We start from the raw sequence: 19,430 nt of genomic DNA, 5'->3' as shown, positions 1-19,430 counted from the left end.
ATGACCCTACAATAGGTTTCATTATCGTTGCTAATAGAACAATAAAGTGTGTCATGTCAGCTGGGTCGCGTAATCTAGAGACCGCAGTACACGGGCGCGACCTGCTTTGTGTGGAGCTTATCTGTAATACCACAACAGCAATTCAAATCCAGTGTTCCATCTGACAGTTCGGGAATAGAGCACGCAAAAGAAGGATTTACGGTAGTAACTTCAACCAGTGAACTAATAATAATAAAAATTCAGTAATATTTAGTGAGTAGAATGTAAAAAAATGAATTAAATAAGAAAAAATATTTTATTTATTCGTAGTGGATAACACAAGCACATCACTTTTTCAGTGGTTCTGAAAAATAACAAAATTACACAACTCTCAAAAAGAAGTAGATAATAATGATAGAAAACTTTAAATGTCCCGTGAAACGCTATTGTTCTTACTATCTGGCATTCTAGAAACAGCACCAAAGAAGACGAATTTATTTATATCCAGTCAGTAAAAAAAAAACATTTGTAAAAAAAAAGTCTTAAATTTCTACGTGGATGTGGAACTTTTTGGCGCGAAACAAACAAGTGGCGGCCATGTTGGGGTTGCTTGGAGCGGCCGCTTTGGTGGTTATATTTTTGGCCACCAGGGGTCGCGGTCATGTAATCGTTGAGCAGTTTTTGGTTGAAACTGAGGATGTCAGCGAAGATCCGTACATTTTTTCTGCACACAGGTAAATATTATAGTCGTATAATTTATTCTTCTGGCAAATTATTTCTTTTTGTGTATTATGCATGTATTATTAATTCAAGTAGGTACAGATAAATAAAATTGTGTTTAAGAAAACCTCCCTGGCGCAGTGCTAGTGGTTTATAAGAGCCTCCGTCTTATGAACCACTGCACTTGCGGTTTTAATTCCAGGCGAAGACAATTTGGGAATTTATAATTTCAAAATTTTCACCGACACAAACGTGACTAAGCATTTCAGTGTTCGGGTACTATGTAGAAATTGATTCGCCCATCGAAGGTAAATGGGCTTCAAATATATATATACTCCACCCCTAATTAGCCCACTTCCTTCTCCTACCATCAAGTGAGATTGCAGTAAAAGGCGTACAAAAAAAAGTGTGTGTTCTTATGTACACGCGTTAGAAGTTATAGCTTCTTGGGCGTTACAAAATAAAAATCTTTTCAAAAGTTTTATCTTTCGCCTTATTCTACGTTTGTAGGAAAAACGACAAACCTTTCTTTGACAAAGTCAAATGTAGACTATAGCTAAGTTCATGGTGTCGGTTTTTTGTGACGGTGTGCGCGCGCATCGTAAAAATTTACCCTCGCCATTTCTCCCCAACGCGCCAAAATAATTATAACTTCAAATTATTCTGTGACGGTGTGCGCGCGCATCGTAAAAATTTACTCTCGCCATTTTTCCCTAACGCGCCAAAAGCGCCAAAATGTTCTTTGAACACGACATTATGAAATATTATGCAACCCAATGGCAACTCACCAGAATTTCAATCACCGCTGAGAGCAATATCCACAAAGTACATTGATTATACAACTAAAGGTAGTGAACTGCAGAACGCATTCAGTAAAAAGAAAAAGAAGGCATTAAGACCACCTTCGCGAACGTTTATAGGAGTATAATTTTAAATGCAGCATCTACTTAAAATTAAAATGATAATAACAGTGGAGTTATAAATACCAGCATATTATTTTATTATTAACTATATTTTTTATCGTCGGAAAATTATATAAAACACGCCATTATCTAAAATTAAAATAACACAGGCATTAATAAGCTCGTAGCTCTAGTTTTATGTTCTAAAATTTAATAAAATTATCACAATTGCCTCACAACAATGGATTTTTTAACGATCAGTTTCTACACGCAATTTCTACGTGGAATTTCTGATATCCGGAATGTAACGACGTTTCTTTTTATCCTTCTTTTTAAAATAAATAGGTAGGTACAAATTTACCGCAATTTTGTTATTCGTTAAAAATTGTATGGATATTTGTTGACAGAAACAATGTTGCTAAGTAATAAATCTTTAGATTACGGATAGATTGAATATTGAAAATGGACGTTAGACTGCAACATCACATATCAACGGTTAAGATTGCAAAAGCTTACATGCACCTCCCAAGTGAAATAAACAAGAAGATTATAGGTTTTTGGTTATTGCGGTTGCTACACTCGAGTTTTTCTTTATTTATTTCTGTTTTTATTTGTCTATTCTAGCCTACCATCAGATGATCGATTCATGCCTTCAATCGGAAATGGTCACTTAGCTACCAACGTCTTCAGCGATACGGTCTACATGAATGGTCTGTACAACGGTCGTAAGGGCGAGAGCAGACGAGCTAGAATACCAGCCTGGGCAAACATACGTCTCAATTCCACCCTAACTAACCATCCTTACAGTCCAGTTTACAGTCTAGACACAAAACACGGGGTCTTCCAAGTGACCGTTGATAGAGACAGATCAGTCGTAACACAGAGAATCTTCGCTCATAGATACTATACTAGGTCTATTGTGAACCAAATAAAAGTTGAACCAAAGACTCATGCAGGTAAGCAAAGTAAAAATATATTCGACTGTGGGTACACGTGGTCTTCTTTAATCCAACAGATTGACGTCCACAGCTGGGCTTAGGTCTTTGCAGGGAGTTCCAAATACCACGATCTTGGGTCCAGCGGCTCCCTCCCACTCGCTTGATGCCATATAATGAGTAAATTAATATATACACATCGCCATGTAGCCCCAAAGTAAGCGTAACTGGAGTTAGGGGAACCAAGATGACTGATGAATATTTTAATGAATAATACCTATACCTACATAAATACATATATACAGATAAACACCCAAACACTGAACAACATTCATGTTTATCACACAAACATTTTCCAGTTGTGAGAATCGAACCCACAGCCTTGGACTCAGAAAGCAGGGTCGCTATCCACTGCGCCAATCGGCTGTCATATGTCCACCTCGTGAAGGGGGTCTGCCGATGCTGCGTTTGCCGGTGCGAGGTTGCCATTCCAGCACTTTGGGACCCCAACGTGCATTGGCTCTTCGAGCTATTTGCCGCGCCCACTTCCACTTTAGCTTCGCGACTCATTGAGCTCCTTATAACTGATTTGATCACGTGGATATTCCACGCATAGCTCTCTCACCATCGCCCGCTGTTTATTTAGTTAGCGACCACGATTCATAGCTATAGAAGCAGTCGTACCACTAAATAAATAATTTAATGTGTTATTACTGTACAATGCTGCGTAAAAGTTGAACTTCTTGCTGAAGTTTTACTTACTTAACTTTCACAATTTAATGCGAAAAAAGTTAATAATTATTGTGGTCTTATAGTTTTTGATCCTTTAACTAATATGAACTTAACTGACAATAATATTTTGTTTAAAATATACTTAGCATTATAATTATATTATGTTAATTTAAAAGACAAGCGGCCTAAACGGTGTTTAGCCATTGTTAACAGAAGAAAATCTGCTATAAAATATTTGTAAGGCACTTAATATAAATAGAAAATTGAACATACCAAAATGTATAACTGTGAAATTGCTATTACAATCTTGATTTTAAAAACTCAGCTACTTAAATCATATCCTCCTAATATTATAAATGTGAATGTAAGTTTGTTTGTTACGCTTTCGCGACCGATCTACCGAATGATTACCGAACTTCTAAACCGATGATCATGAAACTTTGTACACGTATTCTTGGAGGTAACAGAATTAACATACTTAGGATACTATTTATTAAAAAAAAAATATATATTTTTTAAGAATGATAAAAAAAATGTTTGTCAAGTATTACTACAGGTGTAGACTCTAAGTAGCAGTACGCTGCGTCCCGAAATTTATGCGGGCATATCTAGTAAGGTATATATGTATATATAGAGATATAGCAAAAATTTTTATACAAACTCGTTTTCCAGATCCAAACTTTGTCCATCACGAAATCTGGATAGCAATCAAGCAAATGCCAGGACCCGAAAGCAAGGATATCTCCTTCGGGTCCCCAACTCCAGAAATTATCAACGAAATGTTGGTATGGAAAGCCTGTGGGAAGACAAAGGAAGTAGAAGACCCTGCGTTCCAGGGCATGCTGGAGGACGTTTGCGCTTATTGGTCGTCCGTGCCTGACCATCTTGTGGTGCCGCATTCTAGGAGTAAAGTTATTACGTTTTTCATGACTGTTGATAAAAACGAATCTGTAGCGAGACAAGAGTTTATCAAAAGTAAGTTTAACCATAATATTTTTAACTTGTGCGATGTGGTAGGGGTTGCCCATCAAAAATCACATGACAAAAAGATTTATTAAAATCTTGTAAAGAGTATATTATCATTAAGGAAAAGGTGGGGTAAATTAGCACACCCTTAAACTCTCAAAAGTAGTTCTAGAAAGTAGACTAGAAATTTGGATTAACTTATATTTTATAAGGAACTATGTCATTTAAAATTTCCGGATTTCGCAATAGTTATTTGGTTACCCTGATAATTTATGTAGTTAGTAAATACTTGCAAGGGGATTACATAATTAACACGTCTTTAAGATGAAAAATGTGATTCTACATAGAGTGAAACACGAGACCAAAATTACAATTATAAAAGTACAATATTTCTTGTTTGACCTACCGTGTGCCCTCTTCACAAAATTTTGATCTTCGTTCTAATATATTGGTATGATTAAATTATTCCACACAAGTATGGTAAAGTTACATGTATGACAGTATTGCAGGAGGATGGTGAGGAGTTGTTCGAGAAGCACGTAGAGCAGTGGGGGAGGCTGTACAAGCAGGGTGGATTGGAAATAGAAGGGAATTTGCAGTTGGTAAGTTGAAATGGGATTAGGGAAAAAGTCGTAATGAAGAAATCCATAGCAGAGCTAAAATCAGCGACATGGCCCAAAGATCCAAGAAATTAGCAGACTGAAATGGCAATGGGCGGCTGATGTCTATCGTAGAACTGATGGCCGTTGAGGAAGACGTGTTTAAGTTAAGGAAAAAGAGTAAATACCGCGGATCAATAGGTGAAGTGTGGGACAACATCCAGCCCGTTGGACAGATGACCTTAACAAGTTAGCAGCAAGCGACTGGGTGAGAAAGGTCATGTGAGGTGGTCCAAACTCGAAAAGGCTTAAGTATGTCCAGCGGTGGACACTTGAAGCTGATGATGTAAACATTTTTTTTTCAAACGTGCGTGAAAATACACTAAATACTTTCGAAAAAAAGCTTCCATTTGACTTCACTCAAGAAAGCTATAAAAATAATGGTCCTTTTATCCTCACTAAACAGTAACGGTATTATATGATCTTCACTAACAAGTTTGCGGAGGCGACAGTAGAAGCCGATGATGTCAGATCGCCGCAAAGAAAGATCTTCATCAAATAAATATAATAATGTGTAGGAGGGGCAATTGTGAGATGATGATGATGATTCTAGAGCAGAAAATTTGATGCTTTATTCTTTTTGGATTCTATATACACTTATCTAACTTTACAGGCTAAAATAGTCAACGGGATTTGGTACTATTTCTTGAGCTCGCTGCCATCTGAGGAGTCTCACTTTCCGCTAGATCGATTCTTCGGTCTCAGTCCAACAGGATTGGCTAGAGGTGGTACTTTTGACGACTATGAAGGTAAAAACATTACTTTAGAAACTTAAAGAACATGTCATTTGACTTCGACCTTTTTAAAAGCTGGATATTCGAAATATCAATAATTAAAAATCTCTGGTAGCGGTTAATTTTGCACTTATCTATAGATCTTAGATAACCAAATGCAGTTCCGCAGTTCAAAATATTGTGGTCCAAATTGTAGATCATTCTTCCTTGTTCTTGTTATATGAAGTAACTTTCTTCTTACATAGAAAAGGGAAAAAGCCTTTTGTTTCTTGGTAGTTACAAGTAAGTTAATTTGTTTGTTGTTTTTTTCAGGTCACAGCTTCTGGGACACAGAGATGTGGATGTTCCCTCCAATATTGGTGTTGTACCCGCAGTATGCTCGACAACTGCTCCAGTATCGTCTCGACAACGCGTACGTAGCTGCTGAACTAGCTAGAATTACCGGAAGTAAAGGATATAGGTAAGAGAGAAAGAACAAAATGCATTTATTATTGTTTGCTTTCACTTCAGTAGGAACGGGTGTACAGTTCAGCATGACGTACCTTACCTACATTATAAAATTGAGTAAAGGACGCTGATTTCAGCTGACAGCCTGAAGCCAGAGCTAAATAATACCTAAATGATATCTAAGTAAACATAAATAGATTTTCGTGATAAAGTTGACTTACTATCACCATATTTATTTCTGCTCCCCAAGCAGCTTTATTGCAAGTCTGTATTCCGGTCTAAAGGGCGTGGTTGCCGGTGTTATAACAGGCATATGAGGCTTACCACCTTCGCCTTAGGTTGATGGACACAGGGCGGCACGTTTCAGGACGTGTTTGTTGCATGCCATGCGAAGTGTTGCTGTGCTTATAGGCGGTGGTTTTTCTACAAACAACCAGCCATGAGCCACCTGCTTGTTCCGTCAAATATATATAAAAAAAGGCCTTTAGTCAAGCAGATCAGTACTTGGCGACTAAGGGAGATAAGATAACGGAGATAATAGCACGGACAGCAGCATCCTCTATGTTATTCTACTATGCGATGACTATAAGCAAACCCTCCCGTTGTGGAAGGCTTCGAGGAACTTTCGGCCAGCTATGGACTATTACAGGTTCTGATACTGTAGGAGTTATAAGTAAATACATTTTGTAATATCCACAGGTTTCCATGGGAAAGTGCGTACACTGGTAGTGAAGTGACACAGCCTTGTTGTCCTGATGTAGCGGAGTTTGAGCAACACATTACCGCGTGCATCGCGTTTGCAGCCAGGCAATATTTGTCCATGACTAGAGATGAAGACTGGTTGAAGGTATTTAACAGTTCTTAACTTCTGAAATTGCCCTTTTCTTAACACCATCATCATCAGCCTATAACAGTGTACTGCTGGACTGTTAGGGCCTCTCGCAAAGGGCGGGATTCTCCATAATCACCACACTGGGCAGACGGTTGGTGATCCATGATTATAGTAGATGGTAGTAGTAAAACAGAGGACGCTGTTGCCTGTTCTCTGTTATATTCCCTTAGTCGCCTCGTACGAAACCCGCAGGAAGACGAGGGGTGGTGACAACCTTATTCTGATCTGTCAGAATTTGTTCACACGGCACGTAGTAACTACATCATCAGTAGACTGTAACAGTAAGAAATGATGGACCAAGCAGAATGTCCATGACTGATAGTAACCTGAAAACCGTCGCCTATGAACAGAGCAAACTACGCTTATAAATAGGTCATGCAAGTAACACGTCCTGTAACGTGGCTGCAGAAGTTAAACTAAATTTAACTTAGTTTTGGTAAATAAGAATAATAAAAATTCTACGAAGACTTCATTATCTCGAATGAATGAATACACTTGTGTACAAAAATCTATATCTATCTATTATATACTTTTACCATCTTACTAATATTTTAAATGCGATAGTTTAGATAGATAGATTTGCCCCATTATTATCTCACTAACATGATAAAAAAATATGTTATAAGTACTAACGCATCAAACGGACTAGTTAAAGTTGTCCGTAACGCCTAGTATTAAAATCTAGTAGAATCTTAATCCTCGGTAATCCTGTAGAGACTTTTTGGAGAGTTTTTCTTAATAATAATTGAAGTTAATAATTTCCAGCACGGAGGATGTTCGATAGTGACCAACATCGCTGACTTCTGGGCTTCCCGCGCTGTTATCAACTACTCGAGCGGCCTCTATGATATAGCGAGTGAGTTAACCTTATCGAAACCTATAAATCATTGCAATCTGCCTCATAATGTCTATATTTTGACGATCTCCCTGGCGCAGAGGCGAGCACTGTGGTTTTGTGTGAGAGGGGCCAGGTTCGATATACTGCAGACGGTTCGCCTAGTGAGTTAGCGTTCCGGTACTATTATCATCATCATCATCATCATTAACAACCCATTATCAGCCAGGTCTCCTCCTACAATGAGACAGTTACCTTTATCTCACTTTAACTACTGACGCAGACTCTATAAGATTGAAGCTTAACCGTGCTGTCCTAAGAACGGGGGACCAAGTCACCTCTTAACTCTGGGATGTTGCTGATGACTTCTGAACGAGAAATTTTTACCCGAACCGTGCATGGAATCCAGAACTCTTGATCCTTAGTCCAACATGCTACGCCACAAATTGGAGGCCAAAGCTGGTGGTCGCCCAGTGGCCACTGGTCGAAATTTGACCATAATTAATTTGAATTATAAGTTTGAACATCATTAAGTTGACACGGCATACTAACACTGTTAATTTGAAATGATTAAAAAAGAGTAGATATAACATGCGTGTGTGCCAATGCCAAATACATGTTTTTTCTTTTAATTTTTTTATGCGTAATTTATAAAAAAAATTGTATCCTGCTCTCCTCTGTATATTATAAACTAGAAATGTGGGAAATTTCAAATCTCCGTCTGCGCTATTTTCGTGAAAAGGGGTACAAAGTTTTTGCTTCACGCATTGATATATAAAGATAATTATTTACTAATAAGTAACGTATAAACCTTTTATTTTCAGATGTGATGGGTCCAGATGAAGATCATAGCAACGTGACCAATTCAGTGTTTACTAACGTAGTTGCTGGATATTCTCTCTATTTGGCTCAGTGAGTAACTTGACATTTTATAAGAGTCTCCACCTACTTTCAGGATGGGGATCTAAAGTGAAACGAGCGAGCAAACGGATATCATTTTCTGACCAGTAGATCTTTTTAGTAGTAGTAGACTAATTTAACTGTACAACTTTTTTAGCGGAATTCTAAAGTGAAACGAGCGAGCAAACAGAAATCATGTGCTGACCGGTAGAGCTTATTAGTAGTACTAGACCCTTTTAGTAGATTTTGCAACGGAGCTCGTCGGGGGAAGTTCTACAACCATGATTATTTCTGCCGCTAAGCAGCATTGTTGGAATGCTGCGTTCTGGTTTGAAGAGCATAATTGCCGGTGGAATTAGAGGTTGATGGACACAGGACGGCACTTTGCCGGACGTTTTCCTTGCATGCCCTGTTAAGTGTTGCCATGTTTATATTTATTTATATATTAGGTACCTACCAGAAATGTAAAAATTAACATAAATAGTACAGGACGTGCACAAGGACAACGTATCTCTAAACAGATTTCTTCCAGAAGCCCTCAAATGTGAGGAAAATTGAAAAGTAGAGCTGAGTTAGTACTTAAAGAAATAACTGATACGAAGTGATAATAAGTAGACATGCACAAATAAAGTAAAATTACCAAATAAATAATAAACAATACACACATCGCCATCTAGCCCCAAAGTAAGCGTAGCTTGTGTTATGGGTACTGAGATATGTGATGAATATTTTACTGATGAAAACTATAGTGTATAAATACATACAATAATATAGATATATTCTAATAAACTAATTATATAGAGAAGCCAGATAGTGCTGCTTCGGCCTTGAGTGAAACACACAGAATATTATGTTGAAGAGAATATATGTTATATAGTTATCCACTTACCATCAGGTGGCCATATTATGCTAAGTCCGTCAATTATAACTTTTAAAAAACTACGTTGCAATCTAACTTTTTTTCAGATATGTAGCTTGCCAGTGCAAGTCCTACTACATGGCTAAAGATCCAGACCACTGGGCAGACATCGCCTGGAGTCTGACTCTACCATATGATGAGACACTAGATTACCACCCTCAATTCCAAGGGTATAGAAGGGGGGAGGGGATTAAACAGGCTGATGCTGTGTTATTGGGCTTTCCACTGCAGTACCCTATGAACATGTGAGTCGTAAATTTCATTTCATTCATATTTATCTTATCGTCATTGCCGTTACCTGACTAAACTGCCACTCCAGCGGGTGTCGCACGAGGTGACTAAGGGAATATAACTGGATGTAAAACAAATATATAATAACTAGCTGTTGCCCGCGACTTCGTCTGCGTTTGATTTTTTTTTGATGTGGTGTTCAATTTAATTGAAGTTCAAAAAAAATTTAAAGTATTCAGTATCGCTAAGCCTTAAATGAGGGGTTTGTCCGCTGAGGAGTTCTGTCCTCTATCTCCAACCACATTCAGATCTACACAAAGTATGGGCAATTAAACACATAATATAACCTCTATAGTACAAAATAATTATTCAAATCGGTTATAAGTTGTCGGGAGTTATGGTGTAAAATCGTCAAACACTTTCATCCCCTCTCCCAAAGGAACCGAGCTTAATGACGGGTAAAAAGTATCCTATATTACTTCTAACACTTCCAAGAATATGTGTACAAAGTTTTATGAGGATGGGTTAAGTAGTTTTTGCTTGAAAGCGTAACAAACAAACTTACATTGACATTTATAATATTAGTAGGGATAATATTAATATTCATCAACAATTTGCTCTTCGGTACGGTCTTAACGATTTTGATATGACCCGGAGTCAGTTCTTGAAAATAGCAGTGCATTGTTCTACACGGATTGAACGATTATCACTGACAGGTATACGCCATCTGATAGACCAGATATAGTCCCAGTCCATCAATCGGTGCGCCGTGCAATCATTGCTGACATTTGTATTACACATACCACATGATGATAATTTGATGAAGTAAATAAATAAATATACTAGGACAATACACACATCGCCATCTAGTCCCAAAGTAAGCGTAGCTTGTGTTATGGGTACTAAGATAGCTCATGAATAATTTTTATGAATGGATAATACACATAAATACTTATAATATACAGATAGACACTGAAAAGCATTCATGTTCATCACACAAACATTTACCAGTGGTGGGAATCGAACTCACGGCCTTGGACTCAAAAGTAGGGTCGCTGCCCACTGCGTCAGTCGTCAAATCTACCAATCCATCATGGATTGGTAGATTTCATACGTCTTTAATAATATGAAGAACACTGATTCTAGCAGGTTTCCTCACGATTTTCCTTCACCGATAAAGCAGCAAGCAACAATATCTCTTAGTTTTTGCAGCAAGTGGGTGCAATTGATAACTTCAGTTTTAACTCAGTTTAATTTCTTTAATTACTTTTTTTTTATTTTGTTCCCCTTTTAAACGACTTACAAAAAAGGAGCAGGTTCTCAATTCGGTTGTATTTTTTTTTCTATGTTTGTTAGATCAGAATTTTCTTTGCAACTAGGTATATAAAAATGAATACTAAGTATATGATCTATAGATAGTAACTTTCTACATTTTACTTGGCATCGACTTAAAAATGTTGTAGAAAATATTTATTTCTCGCATTTTAGTTGCATAACAAAGTCGGTTCTTTTCTGTATTTTTTTTTTTATTTCTTGTGTTTAATGTTGCAGAACAAATAAATATTGTTCGCTTGCTCACGTAGCCTGAAGCCCAGATCCACTAGGCTTTTTATTTTCATATTAGGTAGTTAGGTTTAATACCTATTCGTATATATATATCTAGATTGATTGTAACTGAACTGCCAACTAAAGTAGATTTGAATACACAATGAAGCAATCCACGTTCGTGTATATTTCTCAATGTGCACATTGTTCAAAGGGTTAATTGCCTCAAGTGAGAATTATTTATTTTAGGTCATAATATCACAGTCGTTGGTTAAACTGATATCATTACAATACTGGTTGTTAGACGTTCCTTTCCGATATGTAGGTCAATATTAGAGAAAGAACTCTCCAAACGGGAGGGTTTGCCCAATCACCGACGGCCGGGCCGACTGGTGGGCATAACGGTGGACATCAGTTCTCGGTATTTCCCTACTAGTTTTTGCACTTTCTTATTGGATATGAAACTGTACCACCTGATTTTGAGCATTTGCCGCATATTAAAGTCCCACAGCTGGGCAAAGGTCTCCTCTATCATAGGAGACACGATCTTAGAGCATATACCCAACACGCTGCTCCAATACGGGTTGATTGGTTGGGGACTATGGAAGCACAATAATGGTGAGCATGCAAAGATTAGGTTCACCGAAGGTACCAGGGTCATAGGAGTGTAAAAAGGTCTTTTGTCTAATTTCACTTCATTTGTGTACATTGCAGTTCCACACGAATAAACGACCTCACATACTATGAGTCAGTGACTCGTGGAAACGGACCTGCCATGACATGGAGTATGCACACAATTGGTCAGCTGCAGATACAGGACAATCTACGAGCAGCAACGCTCTTCAATAAAAGCTACGAGGGTTATGTCCGAGAGCCATTCAAGGTAACATTAATAAGCAACTGGATCGCAACTGGATTTGAGATCGCCACGTGTCCAAACTAGATGGCGTCACAAGAACCTACATCGCGCTATGGAAGTTTTCACTAATGGGTTACATAAACCGATATATTACTTAACTGGCTTTAGACGTAAGTACATTATTTACTGTCTCTGAGACTTATCTGTTAAACCGAAACGCTAATAGTTTTTGAGTAAACTAATGCCATATTTTTTTAGGTACAGGTACAGCCCTAACATCACATGCAAAATTAAAATCAAGTGACTCCTGTTACTTTATCGCGTTGCCTTGTTTATAACGCGTAGCGTAGGTACTATGCTCGTGTCGGTCTTTTATGTTCAATATTGTTTTAAGTGAAAACTTAGAATGCTTTGAATTAGTTTGTATAGACAAGTGATTATGTGAACATCCATACCAATAAATCGCTGGAAGCTACAAAAATCTTTTTAGGTTTGGCTTTAAGCATGGATTTGCCGATAATTGCGAACCTGTTCTTGACTCGATATCACCCTAAATCAGGTCTGGACAGAACTCCGTCGTCCAAAAGTGGGTGCTGTGAACTTCCACACCGGCATGGGTGGTTTCCTGCAAACGCTCATGTTTGGATACGCGGGGATCCGAATACATCTAAATCGACTTGAGATAACACAGCCTCAACTACCTCCCGAAGCTACCAAGTTCAGGATTAAGGGTACGTAAACCTATATTAACTGCCTCGTGGTGAGCATGTTCAACTACGGATCACGACGTCCTGAGTTCGAATCCCGGGTTAGGCCGAATTAATAGGTTGTGTATTTTCTATTACAGAATTTTCAGTACTAGCACGGAGTTAGGAAGTCGGCGGTGTCAGGCTTCGTGCCTCGGAAAGCGCGTAAAGCCTACTTTCTGGGTTCATCATCATCGTCATCACATTACCGGCCCACTACAGAGCATTACGGGTCTCCTCCCACAGTGAGAAGGTGTTATGTCCGTATTCCACCACGCTGGCCCAGTGCGGATTGGTGCACTCCACACACTTTTGACAATATAATGTAGAACTCTCAGGCATGCATGTTTCCTCACGATGTTTTCCGTTCGTTTCACCGTTGAAGCAAGTAATATTTTAATGACTTAAAACGCTCATAACTTAGCAAAATAAGAGGTGCGTGCTGGGATTCGAACTCGGCCCTCTGAAAGTGAAGTCGAGTTCCTGCCCAATGCGCTATCATCACTTCACGGTCCGGGTTATCATCACTTAATTTTGGTAATAATCGTTGAAGCCCACCAACCCGCATTGGAGCAGCGTGGTGGGTCTATGCTCTATGGAATCCAAAGCAGCTACAGTCTCTAAGTTTGAATTGAAGTAGGAACTAAAGAATTACACTTTTATGCCTCTAGTATAAAATGCTTAGGCAACATTAGGATTAAATTAAAGAAGGAACTAAAGAGGCTATATTCTTATTTTTAGGTACAAAATACTTAAGCAGCATCCTTAGGGTAAGATGGAAGAGGGAACTAAATAACCTAAACTTTATTCCTCAGGTATAAAGTACTTAGGCTCAAACCTGACGCTAGACATTCGTGTTCTGCAAACAACACTGACAGTCATATCTGTGGACGACGACTGGCCCCTTCTCATGTACAATGGGAAGTACAATGTTACCTTAGTGCCAGGGATGATTGGTAAGAAACTCATTCTATACTTACGATAATGTAAACGCCATTTAAATTAAAAATACTTATCGTTTAATTTTACAATACTGAATAAATAGTACTGACAGAGCTCATCCGGGGAAGTTATACCGCCATGGCAGCATTGTCGTGTTTCGGTCCGACGGGCATGGTCGCTGGTTTAATTGGACTCACATGATAGTTACCATCTACGCCTCAGGTTGAAATACTGCTTGGAAGTATTCCAGTCCCCGCACGGCTAGCACAGGCCGACAAAAATAATATCCCCCCATTTTTCCCCTGACGATATTAACGTATGCACCTGCCAAAGCACGGCTACAGGGAATTCAACCCGGTTTATTATTACGCATATATTAGTTTCACTTGTGAGTGTGAGTTTTTTTAAATGACATTGTGAGATGGTGATAACAAAAAAAAAACACCCGGCTAAGTTTGTCGTGGGCTTCTTAGACCAGGACGCGTTTGGAACCCTCGTAGCTTTAAGTTTACGAATGTGGTTATCGCCATCATCTCACTACCGTGTAATTCTTATGTACGCATCAAAAGTGCCACCTATGGGCCTACTTGAATAAAGATATTTTTGACTTTGACTTGTTGATAAAGCTGTGGGGAAGATAATAATTTATCCTTTCCCCTGGGGGCAAAATGTCTCCTGCCCATGCCTAGCCGTTCAGTTCTGTCCTTTCAGGGGGATAGTGGTTTATTTTTATGTTTATTTGCAATTGCTCGTATGAAAATATCTAAGGTCCTTTAAAACAATGATATAAAACCTCACTTATTACTGTAATTTGTTGATTTGTTGGTTTCCAGTAACGCTGAAAGGCACCGGACCGTTCACGATACGCACAGTGCCGTGGAAGGACTGCAAGCTGCCCGTCGACACCATCGGACAGAACTATCTCAGGCCCATAGGATTATAATGTGCCATGTAATATAACTATACAAACAACACAGGTTAATAAAAATATACCAGAAAGCTCAGCCTGTAGTTGTAAACATTAAAACTAGTAACTTTTGTTCCTTTTTTTTAACTTAATAGTTTAGAAATATTAAATATTGTACATAGATACTCTACCTATTTACTACTCTGTAATATCACATCGGTAACAGCGCGCGAACCACGCGACTTAGTCGAATCTCATTTATTTGGTTTCACAGTGTAATGACACTTTACAGAAATAACGAGAATTTTTTTTTTTTTGTATGAAATATTTTTTTATTGAATTTTGAAAAGTCGTAGATCAATATTTTTATTACTATTAATGATAGGCACTATAATGCCGAGAGCTTTCTGGTATATTTTATTAAAATGGTTTAATAACTTTTTAACAGCTATACATGGGTATAGCTGTTAAAAAGTTTATCCCAAGTGGCCGAAAGACCCGCAAGAGTACAACATACGCAAGACTATAGCTCGCCCGAATTAGTAGTAGTGCGGGTTTTAAGGCTGATTTACACTTACTGGCATTAAGTAGTCAAGTAATTAGCTTAGTGAAGTAATTTTAAAATACGTAAGTATAAAAAATAATAATATGTAAGTTTAAATACGGATTATGAGGTTTGGGTTTCAATTTCCAGGTCGTACCCAAAATAATTAACATTCTAGTTAATCCGTGGCCGTGGTAGAAATACGTCAGCTCAGGGAAACTGTTTTTCGACAAGCTTCAGTTAAATATATAGCATAGGTTCTGCATGGTCTCGTGTCATATTCAATATTAATTAATCCTGTTCATTTATGAATCCACCACAGTATTTTAAAGGAATTCAGGCCACTCCATTTCACCCTTTACCAACTACGCACTTAGTACAAATTGAATGAATCAATTTACGTCTTTATAAATTGGTTCTAACTCATAGATACGTCATGGGCTAGCTGAAGATCTAAACTACCATCCAATTTGAATTGTTAAAAACTTGTAAACTTGTAGGCTTATAAAGAATTTAGTTTTAACTGAAGTTACAGTTACTTAATCGAGTCAGAACCGCACGACTTGATAAGTGTAAATCAGCTTTAACGGCAGACTGCGGTCATTTAAGTAGGTTGTATAAAATAAAGAAATAATTGAAACAGCAACTTTTATGTTCTTTAGATTACATTTTACCGGAACATGTAAAAACATCCTAATCTTTTTTCTTTAGGACCATTTTTAAACCTACCTACATTTTTTTTGCTACAAGTTAACCCTTCACTGCAATCTCAATGGGGGTAAGTGTCTCGTTGTCTACTGGTGAGCATTTTAGACTGCAGATGACGAGACGAGGTCCTGGGTTCGATGCCCATGTCAGGCAATTACAATTGTAGTAGTATTGAAGTTTTCTATCAAGAAATTGTTAGTACCAGCCCGGAGTTTAAGATTGGCGGTGCCCCGGAGAGCACTGTCGGATCGACCTTTGTGCGATCGTGTCGGAACTGCCGTCGCATCGGACTATGAGCGTTAGAGAAGAGAGAGTTCACCAGTTTTTGCATCCACACCTTTGCACCATAATATCTGCCGGATAGTTGGAAAATACCTCTTGGGATTTACCATCCTACGCCGAAATCGGTCCGGGAAAATGTTGAAATCGCCAGCCACTCCTTCGTGCATTACATAAGTTTTTCTTATTATACCTACTTTAACGGACGACTGGCGCAATGTGCATCTACCCTGCTTACTGAGTCCAACGCCGTGGGTTCGATTCCCACAAGTGAAAAATGTTTGTGATGAATATAAATGGTATCAGTGTCTGGGTGGTTATCTGTATACCATAAGTATTCAGGTATGTAATATTGTTCATAAAAATATTCATCAGTCATCTTAGTACCCATTACACAAGCTGCGCATACTTTATGGCTAGATGGCGATGTGTTTATTGTTGTAGTATATTTTTTATTTTATTTATTTACTTATATGCTAACTATAAATATACCAACTCTATAACTTAGCAATATTGAGTAGTTAAGTTTACTCTTAGTTAGTCATACTTAGTTAGACAATATTTAATGTATATTTTACATACTTAATATAGGTTACCTAACACACATAGAACCAAATTTTAACATAAGTTTTTCTTATTATACCTACTTTAACGGCCGACTGGCGCAGTGGGCAGCGACCCTGCTTTCTGAGTCCAAGGCCGTGGGTTCGATTCCCACAACTGGAAAATGTTTGTGTGATGAGCATAAGTGTTTTTCAGTGTCTGGGTGTTTATATGTATTTTCTAAGTATTTATTTATATATAATTCCTAAAAATATTCATCAGTCATCTTAGTACCCATAACACAAGCTACGCTTACTTTGGGGCTAGGTGGCGATGTGTGTATTGTCTTAGTATATTTATTTATTTATTTATTTATTATTTAAATATAAATAAATCTACTACTTATTTTCTTAAAGCGTATTTATAGTTCAAACAAAAATATGCTACACGTGTAGTTTTTAATACTTCCCGTGATGACGTAATTCGCTTCAGACAGCGAAAACAATATTTGAATTGAACTCGCTTCGAGTTCTACGAACAGTTTCCTATTTTCAATAGTATAGGTATTTCGTAGAAGAATGTTTTGTTTGTTTGTAAAACGTTACTCCACACACATTTAATAATACAGACAAAGAAACAAAATAACAGTAAATAAAACTTAGAATAAGCAAAGGCGGTCTTATCGGTAAAGCGATCTCACCCAGACAAACTTTGGCGAGCGGAAATCCCGGACAACGGAATGGTGCGGAAAATAACTAAGTAGGTACACATTGTATAGAAGCAGGCGTTACTTTGCGGAAATCCATGATATATTATCAAAATTAAGCTTAATTTGCTATACTCCGCGAAAAGCAGGAGAATCTGTGTGGTGTAATTTATAATTTCTTCAATCCTTATACTCCACACCAAACAGATCCTCGGCAATACACCCTCTACGCACGTTTCGCTCCGAAACCGGAGCATCATCAGGAGATGTTGACTTTACAATGATTAATTGTTGACTTAACAATGTAGAGGGTGTATTGCCGAGGATCTGTTTGGTGTGGAGTATAAGGATTGAAGAAATTATAAATTACACCACACAGATTCTCCTGCTTTTCGCGGAGTATAGCAAATTAAGCTTAATTTTGATAATATAAGTAGGTACACATAAATTACTTACTATTAGATAATACTAAAATATACTAAATATATAAATAATTAAATATACTTGCATGGGATACTAATTCTGAAACAACTATATATTATATATCACACATTTACAAAATTTCCGAAATCCGGTCGAAGTGTTTGAATCCATTGGGCTACCAACGCTTCTCCTAAGCCCAGTAGGTACTAAAACATTATGGCTTATTAGTAGCTGTTGGCCGCATTGTTCGTCCGCGTTAAAGTTTTTTAAACATCCCGTGGTAACACCTTGTCTTCCTTGGATAAAAAGTACTCTCCGTCCTTCCAACTAACACTATGCCAAAAATCAAGCCAATCTGGATGGATTTAAGGTATAGACAAATAAACAAACACTCTCGCATTCGAAATATTAGTAAGGAAGATGAAGAAATAATTTATTGCACACAAACATCAAAATATACATAAAATAATGAATAAACAAAATAAAAGAACAAAAAAGGTATGCATGCAAAGGCGGCGTTATTGTTGCAAGCAATCTCTTATAGGCAACCTCTGGCATAAGGAACAGCTGCAAGTGAGTGTGATAGTGAAATTATATATATCCATGCATAAATATAGATATAAATTTTTTATAAATATAAAATAAAAATAATATTAACAAATAAAACGAACGCAAGTCAAACACCATTGCATTTATTCAATCACAGTGCAGTGACATCTACTTCCTATCATTCATCAGTAAACCTCTATAAAGGGACGGTATCTACTGTTGAATAATAATTAAAATTAAATTGTTATACTTAATTAACTGTTATAACATTACACGTTATTGTTTGTGTTACTATATGAAAAATCATAATAATTTCGGAATCGGAATTACAAGAATTGTGCCTTAATTGGATGTAGTTAAAAGAAAAGGATACCACACTGAGGAACAGTTGAGACAGTTTTAACTAACGACGACAAGGCAATGCCTAAATAATTAACGCCTAATCTAAGGAGATTCCTATGCATATATTAACCGTTCACCAATAGCTAACAATAGTTAACGCCTAAGGGTTGGTTAAACGTTTTTTTAGACATCGCCTTAATTATTACGAATCCGATTAAGGCGACGCCTAGGTTTTGTGAAAATGGGGCATTAGGGCAATCAAATAAGGTATCGCAATAGATATTGCGTGTTTTGTCATATTTCAACTGGCAGCACTTTTCAAAAGTGCGTGAAATACACTTTCATCACTCTCGACCTGTCAACACCGCATTATTTTACCGGCCTAGCTATTATGTGTGTATATTGCCTAGTTTGGTACCTAGCTAATTTACAAGATAATTTAGATGTATACGTATTTTATTTTTTAAAAAATGCATTCATAAGATC

General features: G+C 37.5%; 1 protein-coding gene across 2 annotated transcripts; it reads left to right on the top strand.

The window, feature by feature from the left end:
- The first annotated feature begins 101 nt into the window (after positions 1 to 101).
- LOC120637403 (protein-glucosylgalactosylhydroxylysine glucosidase) lies at positions 102 to 15,144 on the top strand. 2 transcript variants are annotated; one of them, XM_039909232.1, is made up of 15 exons: positions 102 to 201; positions 339 to 713; positions 2,226 to 2,557; positions 3,941 to 4,243; positions 4,736 to 4,836; positions 5,507 to 5,642; positions 5,940 to 6,087; positions 6,774 to 6,921; positions 7,732 to 7,822; positions 8,626 to 8,713; positions 9,668 to 9,865; positions 12,111 to 12,279; positions 12,815 to 12,986; positions 13,817 to 13,957; positions 14,777 to 15,144. In XM_039909232.1, the coding sequence occupies exons 2-15, from the start codon at positions 538 to 540 to the stop codon at positions 14,884 to 14,886; spliced, it is 2,313 nt and encodes a 770-aa protein (XP_039765166.1). In that variant the 5' UTR covers positions 102 to 201; positions 339 to 537; the 3' UTR covers positions 14,887 to 15,144. The 2 variants fall into 2 exon arrangements, with proteins under 2 accessions (XP_039765166.1, XP_039765165.1); XM_039909231.1 differs by having other exon boundaries at positions 116 to 252.
- Positions 15,145 to 19,430: the final 4,286 nt, after the last annotated feature.

This window comes from Pararge aegeria, chromosome 3 (genome assembly GCF_905163445.1).
Source record: "Pararge aegeria chromosome 3, ilParAegt1.1, whole genome shotgun sequence".
Classification (NCBI taxonomy): Eukaryota; Metazoa; Arthropoda; class Insecta; order Lepidoptera; family Nymphalidae; genus Pararge; species Pararge aegeria.
Note: the sequence above shows the minus strand (reverse complement) of the source record. Positions and strands in the feature narration are given on the sequence as shown.